Source organism: Mchenga conophoros, linkage group LG20, assembly GCF_057382185.1.
Source record: "Mchenga conophoros isolate Kocher_MC1m ecotype Shallow Benthic linkage group LG20, M_conophoros_male_GT1.1, whole genome shotgun sequence".
NCBI classification, from domain to species: Eukaryota; Metazoa; Chordata; class Actinopteri; order Cichliformes; family Cichlidae; genus Mchenga; species Mchenga conophoros.
Window position 1 is genome coordinate 19,530,681 of NC_140545.1, and position 12,757 is coordinate 19,543,437.

The 12,757-nt window shown below is 39.0% G+C and overlaps 1 protein-coding gene across 1 annotated transcript; it reads right to left on the reverse strand.

Moving 5' to 3' along the window:
* Nucleotides 1–3,105: 3,105 nt before the first annotated feature.
* On the reverse strand, nucleotides 3,106–8,132 carry LOC146550644 (uncharacterized). Its single transcript, XM_085259565.1, has 5 exons — nucleotides 8,028–8,132; nucleotides 7,800–7,919; nucleotides 7,495–7,705; nucleotides 6,483–6,655; nucleotides 3,106–3,361 (listed from the first exon to the last, which is right to left on the reverse strand). The coding sequence occupies exons 1-5, from the start codon at nucleotides 8,052–8,054 to the stop codon at nucleotides 3,311–3,313; spliced, it is 582 nt and encodes a 193-aa protein (XP_085115691.1). The 5' UTR covers nucleotides 8,055–8,132; the 3' UTR covers nucleotides 3,106–3,310.
* Nucleotides 8,133–12,757: the final 4,625 nt, after the last annotated feature.

Here is a 12,757-nt window from a genome sequence, read left to right on the forward strand (position 1 = left end):
GTATGTGGGTTAAACCATGAAAAACTTGACAAATGTTTTCTGCCAATGCCAAACTGGTTATTCTGCTATTGACTCTTGTTTTGACCCCCTGGTACCTGAGGTGCTGACAGCCAAGTGCCTGATTAGCAGCACCCATGAGCATGGACCTGCTACGGTGGTCAATTGGTGTCTTCACCTAGCAGCCCACATTTGACTGATCTGGATAGGGTCAATGCCATAGGGCAACTTCACCACCCTGTCAAGATTTGGAAACTGTAGGCTGTCCTGCAGATTTTCAGTCAAAGTTTGTAGGATGATATGGCTGGCAGCTCTCTACCCAGACAGTCTGGAATAGACTGAAGACAGCTAATCTCTGGTCTCATAGGTCTCATTCCAGTAGACCTGCCACGACTGCCCTTCACAGCCAGGCCTGTTTTCCACGTTATGACTGGAGGCAATCTCTTTGTAGAGCAATATCGAGATGGAATTCTGCAACCAGAGGAAATTCCATATCGCCACAGTCTAGGAACAAGCTCTGTCCTCCAAGATGACAACGCTCACCCCCACAGGGTGGGGTTTATCAGAGACTACCTCTGGAATTTGGGAGTCCATGTAATGGCTTACCTGCAGTTCTGACCTGAACCCCACTGAACACTTGTGGGATTTGCTTGGATGTGCTGTTCTTGCCAGACTGACCAATGAAACCACGCTGGCTGAGTTGAGACAAATACTGGCACAGTCAGCAATCACTTGCAAGTTTCTCATTTTATTGAATAATGAGCAAAAGAAAAGACACACATGGACTGCTGTTTCTGAAAAGACATAAAGTGTGATTTAAGTAACTCAAAATAATACATGAACTCAGCAGTATAAGGTGCAGTCCTTTTATAACGGGTGACAGGTGAATGCAATTAAGGGCAAGCACCACACCCAATCAAAGGTGAGGAAAAGAAACAAGGTGCATCTGGTGAAGTGAGTGTGCTGAAAGGTGAGCCTTTACAACAGGGGTGTCGAACTCCAGGCCTCGAGGGCCCGTGTCCTGCAGGTTTTAGATCTCACCCTGGGTCAACACACCTGAATCAAATGATTAGTTAATTACCAGACCTCTGTAGAACTTCAAGACATATTAAGGAGGTAATTTAACCATTTAAATCAAGGACACATCTAAAACCTGCAGGGCACCGGCCCTCGAGGCCTGGAGTTCGACGCCTGTGCTTTACAACAAGGCTGTTGTGGCTGTGTATGGCTTTCCACATGCTACATGCTTTCATTAAATTAATACATTGTGAAATTATGATATATCTTGTTTCTTCAGACTTCAGTCATGTCAATAAATGACACCAAACAAGAGTTAATTACAGCATAACCTGTTTGGCATTGGCAGAAAAGATCTGGGAAGCTTTTCATGGGTGCAGCCCACATACTCAACTCAACCTACTTGATGGGAAATAAACAAGCTTTCCAAAAGTATAAGATTTTTTGCCAAGAAGCATTGTTACAACAAAGAACAAGTTTCCTTACCTTTTGTGCTAAGTTTAGTTATAGGTGTTACATCCTCATAAAAGAGCACCAGCTTGTTTTCTGGTCTTTCTCTCTCTTCAAACAAAACTGTATAATGATCGATCAATATGCACAAAACTCCACTCAGGGGAAGGTTGTAGCATTGTGTTAACACACACCTGAATGCTCCAGACCAGAAAACTGCCAAATGTTTTGCATTTATAAAGGTGGTTACACCTACTGATGATCAGTTAATCATGTGAATGTGATTAGCACCCCTCAATGTTACTTGGCCTCTTAATTCCTATGGAAGCAGTAAGGGTGTGTTTAACTTTTTATAAACAAGACTTAAAAAATAGAGAAAATGGTTTCCTCTTGTACGTTACTGAAACTGAAACTATAAAACTACTGACTATAGCAGTAGTTTTATATGTCCAGCTAATTTTATGTATAGTGCCACATTTTCAGGAGGAATTGAACAACGGAGGTCTGTTCTCTCGCTATTTCGCGACAAACTAAGAGAAACTGGAACATCAGGAGTTGATTCCAAGTGTTAAACATGCATTTGGAACTCTAACATTGACGTCCTAAAAGATGTTGATGCAAGTGAAAGACGCCATGATTAGGTTGAAAAGCAGAAAAAAACTATTAGATAATTTGTCAGGAGTGGCCAAATCAACAGTCTGGTACATACTTAAAAAGAATGAATGCAATTGCAAGCTCAGCAACCACAAAAGCCCCAAGACCACTGTGCATGCTGACAGAGTTATTTCCATGGTTAAGAAAAACAAATCTAATGAAGTCAAGAACTCTCCAGTTTTATCATCATCAAAGTTTAAAATCAAGAGACATCTTCGTGCAGAGGGTTTAGAACAAGGAACAAACCACTGGTCACACACAAGAACAGGAAGGCTAAATCACACTTCACCACAAAGCATCTAAAAGAACCTCAAGAGTTCTAGGAAAAAAAACATTTGGTCAGATGTAACCAAGATTAACTTGTAGCAGAAGGACAGGAAGAAATCAGTATGAAGAAGGAGAGAAACAGCACCCCAAGCCAAACAACATTATTGAACACAGAGGAGGCAGTGTCATAGTGTGGGCATGTAAGGCTACCAGAAGTACTGTGTCACTAGTGTTTATTGAGGATAGATTGTTGATGGAAGCAGCAAGTGGAATTCTGAAGTGCACAGGGCTTTGCTCAGATCATCAGAGAGTGCTTCACAGTGCAAATCGATAATGATTCAAAGCATACTGCAAAAGCAACCCTAGAAGTCTGTAGGTCTTAGATTTCAGGCAGGCTGCAAAGGTTTTCATCTGAAGATGAAAAACATATACTAGTTTAGAATATACTAGGCTAGAAATACTTCTGAGCTTTTGTAAAATAAAGGACTATGCATAAAAATGATTATACTTCTTAAAGAGTTGATACAATACTTTTGCTTTCTGTGGACGTTTGATTTCTGAAACTAATTGTGGTGGACGAAAAGAACTAGGACACAGGAAACAAAACGAATCGTGTACCTTTGCCTGTTAACGTTGACCTCCTTGTTACCAATAAAAAGACGAGGCGTGTTTTTAAACCTGTAACGCCCGAAACATGAAATAACTGCCAGAAAATACGAATTTGTTAAAACCGGAGTGTTTATTATTTATTACATTTGAAAATTTACATTCATTATGTAGAGGTCTCAAAAACTGTGTTACAATTTACATGTAAAAAAAATAATACATGAGTCTTACAAAACTCATTTAGAAATAGAATAAATTAAAAAGAAAAAAATTCCCCGCTCGCGTGGAAGGCTGTGTGTAGAGGGTCTGTATTGTTGGTTCAGTTATGCCACTTATTATATCGTTGCCTTGAAGATCTGAGACGAATAACCTGGATTTTCAAAGAAACACACACAAAAAATATATATATGTACGTACAAGATACATTGAGGGAATTATGCTGGAAACAAGACTGTCAGCTTTGATTGTAGGAAGAAATACCATCAGAGTTAAACAGGAAATGCAGTGCAGAGAAAGAGGGTGTTTGCCTACATTTTCTCAACAACATGAACCACATCAACCAAACTGTTGCATGGGTGCACATTATTAACTGGAGGAAGGCAGTGACATTTTTGACTAACAGGAAATGGGGTTTTCACACTAACTGGGTTATTTACATAGTATTTAGAATATTAGAGGTAACGTCAACAGTGACGTTAAGCCATTACTCTAATTATCTCTGTAATGTCTGTCCTCTACTAAAAGATATGCTCCTGGACTTCTTCATTAGTTAGTTTGATTTTTGTACTAAATGAAATTAGGCATTATTAGTTTCTTCTTCACTCACCTCTTTTCACTCTCATGTTTATACACCACTCCACATTTAATCATTAGTCATTATCAAACTTCCCTGGCTTTGTGAGCCTGGTTTTGTGGTTTTGTGGTTTCTTCCTGTTAAAGGGGAATTTTTCCTTCTGATTCTCATGAAGTACTTGCTCTTTACCTTGCAATAAAGTTGCAAGGTAAAGACCATTTTTATTTGGCCCGGCTGCAGCTCACAAGCTGCCAGCCGCACATGCAACACACCACAATACCCAACAACCCCTTCTTCCCTGTGTTTTTAACACGGCGGGCGTGATCATACCATACACAGTCGTTTCTTCTGTTGCGGTGTTTACATTGTTGTGTTCACGTAATCACAAACATAAATATATTCTTGAAAATGTCTGTTTAGGCTCTCTTGACTTGTATACAAATTCTTTATTTTTACTTCTACAAAGTCTGGGAAATATACTCTAAATCTGTATACTACCATGCTTTTAAATCAAACAGTCAAGATTGAAGTGGCGCCTTCTATGTTAAATTCAAGGGGTTTAACAAAAGCATTGTATTAACTGATTAGGGATTAATTATTTTTATAGATAATCTCCCATTTTCAGAGGCTCAAAATTAATTGCACAACTGGCACAAGTTTCATGTACAGGTGAGCTCTGTTCCCCTGATATTTCATTGCAAAATGAAGCAGACCTATCATCTAAAGCAGATTTAAAGTGTTGAATTTATGTTTATAGAGTTTTTCACTGTAATTTAAAATCTGAGTTCCAAAGAGATGTCAGAGCAGGGAGGCCATCATTAGGCCTCTGAATAAATTAAAATAAAAAAGACAGCAAAAAAAGTAAGAAAAGGACAAAACGGAAAAATCTGGTACATTCTTAAGAAGAATGACAATGAAGACAACTAAAGTAAAAAATCGCAGAATCGTTTTCTAGGTAAGATGAGCAACTTCACATGAACTAAGTGAATAACACTCTTGAGAATGTAGGCGTATTATTGTTAAAGTCTACAGCTGCCAGTGGAGCCAGGGTGTTTATTGATGATGTAACTGGTAAGTGTACGTAGCTACACTCTCCCCTCAGAATCAGCCAAATGCTGCAAAACTGATTCACTGTGGTCCACAGTGCAAATGGATTAAAACCCAACATATACAAAAAAATACCCCCAAGAGTTTTTTAATTTGAAATTGGATATTACTCAAGAGCCGAGTCAGTCACCTGATTAAATACACCTGTCATTTAATACAAAACCAAACCCCAAAAGACTCGCAGAGAGCAGCAACTGAAGGCGGCTTGAGTAAAGGCCACGCAGAGCATTTAATGCAGATGATGGCGAGTGGAAAGACAAGGATTTAGTGATGTGGCTTCTATACTTCTGTCAGTCGTTGACTACAAAAAATTGTTCATCCAATAATTAGAGGAATTCCTTATATTTGACATTGTTATTTTGCATCATGATTTGTGAGCCTCTGGAAATGGGGTATTAGGAAACAGCTAAACCCTTTGAATTGAACCTGAAAGCCTTCACTTTAACCACATCTTGAACTTTTCTAGGGCTGGTAAATAAAAGTAAGGACACTTAAAAACATATCTGAGTTTCAAAGTTAAAAAGTTGAATTTCTTCTTTACTTGTCTCTGTGTTTTTTCCACACAGTTCTAGTTTCAGCCTTATCTGTTTTTACCTACATATGTTTCCACCAGATGTGTTTCTAGGTCCCTAAAACCACAACGTTTTCAGACAGAATGCGTGAATGTTTCTTGATAAAAACTGATAAGACATAGATGTTTTAATTGTTTTGCTCCCTCAGCTCAGGCTACACATCCTACTTTAAATATCAGTTTACATGGAAGAAATTTTAGCTTCACCGCTGATTCTGTTTTGAAACCAGAAAAGACCGTGATGTTTGATTTTTGCAAGTGCGTTGAAAATCAAGTCTTATCCCTTTTCTATCTGTTTTGATTAAACTTAGCTAACTTAACCAATAGTTCCTTTCTAAACTGTCTATGATGATTTTTTGAAAGGCAACAATTTATGGTAGCAATCATGAGCCTGTAAATTACAGTTGGAGTCCTGTGTAATTCTCTGTTTGCTTTCGTTTCAATTTGTTTACTTTACATTTGGAAACTGTCTTCTCAATAAAAAAGACAGTACTAGTCATTCTGGTAGGCACTGCAAGACCAAAATGTGGTCAATTTTAGGGGCAAGGGGTCAAGTTGCTGACTGTGACCTAGGAAATGGGGGGAAATTAACAACTTTATTTTTATTATTTATGAAGGAGCAGGGATGTATGCACCAACAAAACACTGTTTGTTTGTTTTTTAAACTACCAACAACGGTTGTTCTTTTCCCCAAAAATCAAAAGCCACATTACTGGAAACACTGAGGAAAATTCCCCAAATGAACAATGTGAAAAGGTTTAATGTGTCATTAAGAGGTCATGAACAAATGTTTTTGGTTCAGCTGTTACTTAGAAGACTTAGCAACTGTCAAATTATTAAGTGGCTGTGACTTTAGAAGTCATCTTTGAATCTATTTACCCCATGGTGTCTGTGATCAGGCGCTAGTGAAATAGGCTTAGAACTATTTAAGTATCTGAAGTGCTGCATGTACCAAAATATCCCCTAAATGTTTTGATTAATTTCTCCTCTGTGTGCAGAAAAATAAAAGACTATATTTACCCAGATGACGATTAGAGACAGAACTATTTTGGCCAGGGCCACTGCTGCATAGCCAGCTATGCTCCACGTGACCGGCAGGTCCACGAGTTGTGTTGGGCATGGCGGACTGGTCGGAGTTGTCATTGTTGTGTTCAAATAATTCAGTGTTGTCAGTGGAGCTGTGGGCACGCACTCTGTATTTAGACGACATAAAATAAAAAATCACTATAGCACAAAGTGAGGTTATTTACATATCAGTTTGAATTGATTTCAAATTACTTCCTGAAAAACTGTGATATCAGTTATGCAGAATTTCTGCATTTGGGTTACAAATGTGGTTTAATTAAACATTTTCCCATTAGAAATTTGTTTGCTTGAATTAATAAAAGAGCCTGGATGGAAAATATGCTCTTTAAATGTCACAGTGGAAATGGAAAAAATGTGATTTCTGGAAATGCTTTTCGTGCCTTTTGATGTGGCATCATGACAGTTTGCAGAGGTAAGGCGGGGGTTAAATTATGTAAGACTGTTAGATAGATTTAACTTCCTGATACTTGTGTGAGAATTATATGATGCACTGGCTTTGATGCCACTTACACTTACAGGTCTGCTCAGTGGTGTTTTATACTTTGTTAAGCAATGATGGCTTTATTGTGTTATAAAATCATTGTCCCATATGAGGACATATTTGTATATATATTTTACAGTATATTTAGGTTTATCATATACAGTTTCATTAACACCTCACTGTACATTTATCAATAAATAAATTTAAATTAGCAAACATTTGTTCAATATTCACATTTCCTGATAAACCTTTAACATTCTGTATATCCTACAGAGCTTTAATTGCCCTGTACGAAGACGATGCTTTGCCATAATAAACTCGTTAATCATAAAGTCTGACTCTGTCTCTCAGGATCAACAAATATGTCAATACATTGTCTAGGCTCATATGTAGCTCAGTTCCAGTGCGCTACCTGAGGTAGCGAAAACTCATATTTCTGCCAGCGATATTTAATTGAAAGCTTACCATTAACGATCAGGCTGACTTTGTGATTCCGGTTTTGACCCCCTACATTTGCGCTGATGGTACACTCGTAATCGCCTGAATCGGCAGGTGAAACCTTACGCAGAAGTAGATTCTGCTTCTCCCCAAATGTGACCTCACGAGAAAAGTTGTAGTACACTGGATCCTCACCATTACTCCTCCTGATAATGCCATGTTTATTCCCATTGTTTACCTGTTAAATAACAAACACAAGCAGTTTTGATGTTTACAAAATTTGCATCTACAAAATACAATCTACACTTTTAAGCCTGAAGTAAATGACTAACCTTGTACCATGTCACAGAGAGGAAACTGCTGTCCTTTTCAGAAAGTGGACACTCAAGTGAGACATCTTCATTGCAGCTTCTATCGATTTTACTCTGGCTCGCATAATGCAACAGCAACAGCTGAGATAAACAAACCACGGCGTTCAGAGAGAAGAGAGCTACAGTTTGAATATTTGGAAGCACCTGCAAAAAGTTTTGATGATGCTCTAAAATTCAGATTTAACTCACCTTGATGACCAATGTCAGCCTGCACATCTTTTACAAGTCAGTCAACACTTAAGTTCACTGTAACAAGTGTTTCTCATTTTCCTTGAAAGTGAGTCATAGTTTACCAGTTTCCTGTAAAAGGGGCTTTTTAAGCCGAGCATGTTGATGGGAGGTATTTACTGAGTGGAAAAGCATGCCCCCATGTGGTGCAGTGTGTGTGTGTACCACAGTCTTTGCTGCCTTCCTGATTTCTTATTTTTTGCACATTTGTCACACTAACATGTTTTAGATCATAAAACAAAATTAATATCAGACAGAGATAACCTCAGTAAATACAGTTCATTTATTGAAGAAAAGAGGCTGTCCAAAAATTTTGCCCTTTATGAAAAAGCACACATGGTTTTTTCCACTCTCGTTAAATCGTAGATTAACTGTTTTTTAGAAAAGCTGAGTTCAGTTTCAGTAGCCATGTCCAGGTATGATTAATGAGAGAACTTCTGACTCAAGGAAAAGGAAAAAGCTGCACATCACGCCACCATCTGAAGAAACTCAAGAACATATATGAAACAAAGTCATTGATGTCTATCAGTCTCAATGCCACTTATAAGGCTTTGAGACTTCAGTGAACCATGCAGAGAGCCATGACTAATAGATGGAGAAAACTTTGATAAGTGGTAAGCCTTCCTATGAGTGGCCAGAACTAAAGAACTGATTGAAGCCTGAATTCTGCTCTCTACCAGGAAAAACGTGTCCAGCTGACTGTTTGCACCCTGAAACTCACGCACACCTGGATCATGCAGTAGGACAATGATCCAACACACACCAGCACAAAAATAATAATAAATGAATAAATAAAACGAAGGTTCTGAAGTGGCCCAAGTCTGGACTTAAAACCTATTAAGTTGTTTTGGCATAACCTTAAACAGGCCGTTCATGCTCAAAAACCTCCCAGGTGGATAATTTAAAGCAATTCTTTAAAGTGTGGGTCAAAATGTCTCCACAGTGATGTGAAAGACTCATTGCCAATTATCACAAAAGCTTGATTGGAGTTCTCTGCTGCCAAGAGTGGCACAACCAGCTAGGGGGCAATTACTTTTTCAGATAGGGCCAGGCCAGTTCAAAACCTGCATTTTGTACTTAATTGTTTTATCTCTGTGTAACATTAAAATGTGTTTGACTGATTTTATGGTCACTGAAAGCGACTGCATTTATGAAGGCAGAGTCCAAAGCATGTCCTGCAAGGTGAATGGAGCCAAGCACATTCACACTCGGTATCGCTGTCTGTTAAAGTCCAGACAATGATAATGCTGCCTCACTTAATAGTCAAAGATAAAAAGTCCTGAAAGTCTAAGATAAAAAGTGCAGCAGACACAAGTGGATGATATGTTAAAATACCATACAAAGGGTTAAGTCATCCAATTTTGGTTTTCACCATCTGAATGGAGTTTAAAGAGATCATCTGAGATAAAAATGAATTTTTAAAAATAGCAGCAGCACCACCTCCTCGGCCAGAAATCTGAACAGTACCGAAAAAAGAGCAGCGTCGGGGACAAGGTTGTAAAAATTGTGAGACTTTGTTCTCACGCTGTCCTGCGTCAGAGATAAATATAAAGTCCAGCTTCTCATGTCAGATCAAGTCATTTTAGAATAAAATACATTTTTGATGATGCAATTTTTAAGAAAATACCAGGTGTATAATTTGAGGCAATGTGGGGCATTTTTATGTCAAGTTTAGCAGATTTATTGATCTCCCCCTACCACCACTTCCCCTGCCAGTGGCGGACTCCCTCAGACATCGGTGCGTTGGTGGTTCTTTGTGTCCGGGGATGGGCGTCCAGGTACACACCGGCTCACTCCTTGGCGGCCGCATATCGGGGCCTGGAGCCTGGGGCTCGCTCGGGCCACTTCGGAGGTGGGGTGCCCCCGGCCGAGAGGCCGGGGGCCGAGAGCTGAGGAGAGCCCTCATCTGGGACTCTCCTCAGCTCTCTCTGGGACAGTGGCGCGGCTGCCCCTCTGTTAGTCTTCCTTGGTCTCTTGTGTTCTGGGGGCCTCTGGATGTCTGGAGTTTTGATCTCTTCCATACCTGCTTCATGCCCTGGAGGACGGGGTTGTGCCCCCCCCCCCCCCCCCCCCCCCCCACACACACACACACACACCCTCTAGCAGATCATTACATGAAGGAACCTTTTAAAAAAAACAAGCGCGTCCATGCTCACAGGTGTACACACGGGTGATCACACCCACAAACTACACCCTTTTTGGCTCCTACCTCAAAGCACACTGTGTTCTGTTGATCTTATGTGCTGCACAATAATGTTTAATATTTAGTATTTACTGTCATATTCCCATATATCATTGTGATGTTGTTTATTCTATTACTCTTGTTCTCGTCTGCTTGTTTTCTTTTTTCTTTCTCAGCAGGTGATCCAGGTGATTGATATATGCATTTTTTTTTCTTTTCTTTTTTTTCTGCTCATTCTGTTGGTTTTTGGTTTTTGCCCTTCTCCCCCGTCCCTCTTCTCAGCTGTTTCTCTTTCCCTCTTTCTTTCTCCCCTTCTTTCCCCCAGTCAAGTCTGTCCCGTATTCAACAAGTGAAAATAAAATAAACAATAAAAGGTGAATCAAATGGACCATTATGGCAAGGCTGGGATGGTCAAGTTGGTAAAGTAAATCCGTTGGGCATCTTTCTTTGCCTTTAGACAATAATTCTGATGGCAAAAGAGCCAAACGGGACAGGCAAAAAAACAAAACAAAACAAAACAAAAAGATTTATTGATCTCTATTTATCTAGTAGACGTAAAACGACAGGAGTTGCTCCAAAGTGTTTTCTAGTTAAGCCAGATGTGTTCATCCATGTCTCAGAAAACTGACATGAAAAATATTAGGTCCAGGTCGGAAAAATTAGGACAATGCAGGAGTGCATAAAAACAAGCACTCTATATGAAGGTACCAGATGGCAATAATTCTGGCTGGAAAAAGATGTTCAGTCATAAAGCAGTGGTAAAATGTCTGATTTGACTACTGTTAACACTTTCCTGTTGAGTTTATGAGTTGTCAAACACAAGTAATTAGCCAAAGACTTTATTCATTTTGTTTTGTTTCATTTTAGTAAGAAATCTAGCTGCTGCAGGCCAGGTGTCTCCCCTGCTGGTTGTTTAAAAAAAGAGAGATTTAGGGTACTCCTGCTCGGCTTCATGTTTCAGACGCAGAAGCCATGATAATCTTTTATACTTTCCATGATTCACACTTTGCTGCAGCTAACTACCATGTAAGACCCTTTCTTGTTTCCTTTCACTGTTTGTCTTTAAACACTTTGAAACGCGGACACAAGGATTTGTGGTTGACCAGCTTTCCCACCTGAAAACACAGCAAACAATAATACAATAAGACAAAGGAAACCAATTTATGAGCATTATATGTGTAATTACAACATTCACAGTACAAAACATAAAAAGGTTTGGTGCATAACTTGTTGGACAAAGGGACAGTTTTTGTCAATTTGCCTTTAGACACCACTAAAGGTGATCTTAAATCAGCTTTGATTCATAAAGTTTTTATTTTAAAAAATGTATTAAAGCATTAAAGTATTAGAATTAAGGTAAGTAAAAAAGGCTGTCACATGAAAAAAATGAGATAAACCTGTCAGAGAGACAGAGAGCAAGAACTAGGACTACTAGGAGTAGCCAAAATAAATGAATGGGCCGGTCAGCTCAGCAACCCCAAAAAACCTGAAAGACCACAGAATCAAGAGACGCCTTCATGAATGGAATTACTGAGTATTTACGATGAGGTCCAAACCAGTTGTTAAACTCAAGAACTGGAAGGCCAAATTACATAAGAGTCTGCACAGTTCAGAAATAAAACGAAACAACAACAAAAACTTTGGACAAATGAAAAAAAAGAGAATCTTTATCAGAATGATGGAGATAAAAAAGTACAGTATGAAGAAGAAGAAAAAAAGCTCATGATCTGAAACATGCCACATATAGGCAATGTTATGGCATAGGCATATAAGGCTGCCAGTAGAACCAGGTCACTAGTGTTTTACTGGTGATGCAACTGCTGATAGGAGTAGCAGAATGAATTCACAGGGCTGTACTGCTCAGATCCAGCCAAATGCTACAAAACTGACCAGACAGCTCTGCACAATGCAAATGGGGAAAGACCTAAAGTATACTCCAAAAACAACCCAGGAATCAAGGTAACATATCTCAACCCAACTGAGCATGCTTTTTAGTTATTAAATACAGATTAAATCCACAAAGAACTACAAACAAGCAGCAGCTGAAGGTTACTGCAGTAAAAGCTGAGCAGAGCATCTCAACGAACAGAGCATTTTATCATGTCAGTGGTTCTAGACTTCAGACTTCTGACTGCAGCGTTCAAAACAATGCTCATATGTAAAATGTTGTCTGTCCAGTTAACCTTGAGCCTCTGAAAATGGGGGAACTATATATAAAAATGGGTGTGATACTTAAACAGGTAATGCAAGATTTTTTATATAAAATGTTTTAATGTTGAAAATCTGCACTTCAATCACATATTGGTTGTTCGCTTTAAAATCCACTGTGGTGGTGCACAGAGGCAAAATTACAAAAATTGTCTTTGTCTAACAATTGTGGCCGTAACTGTAAAAGATGTGTGCAGGACCTAATGTCTTGTTGGTCAGTACAGCTGCACCTTGAGAAAAATGTATCACTGACCAGAGGGAAGAATGCAAAACATGTTAGATATGAAACAGATCTTAAGTC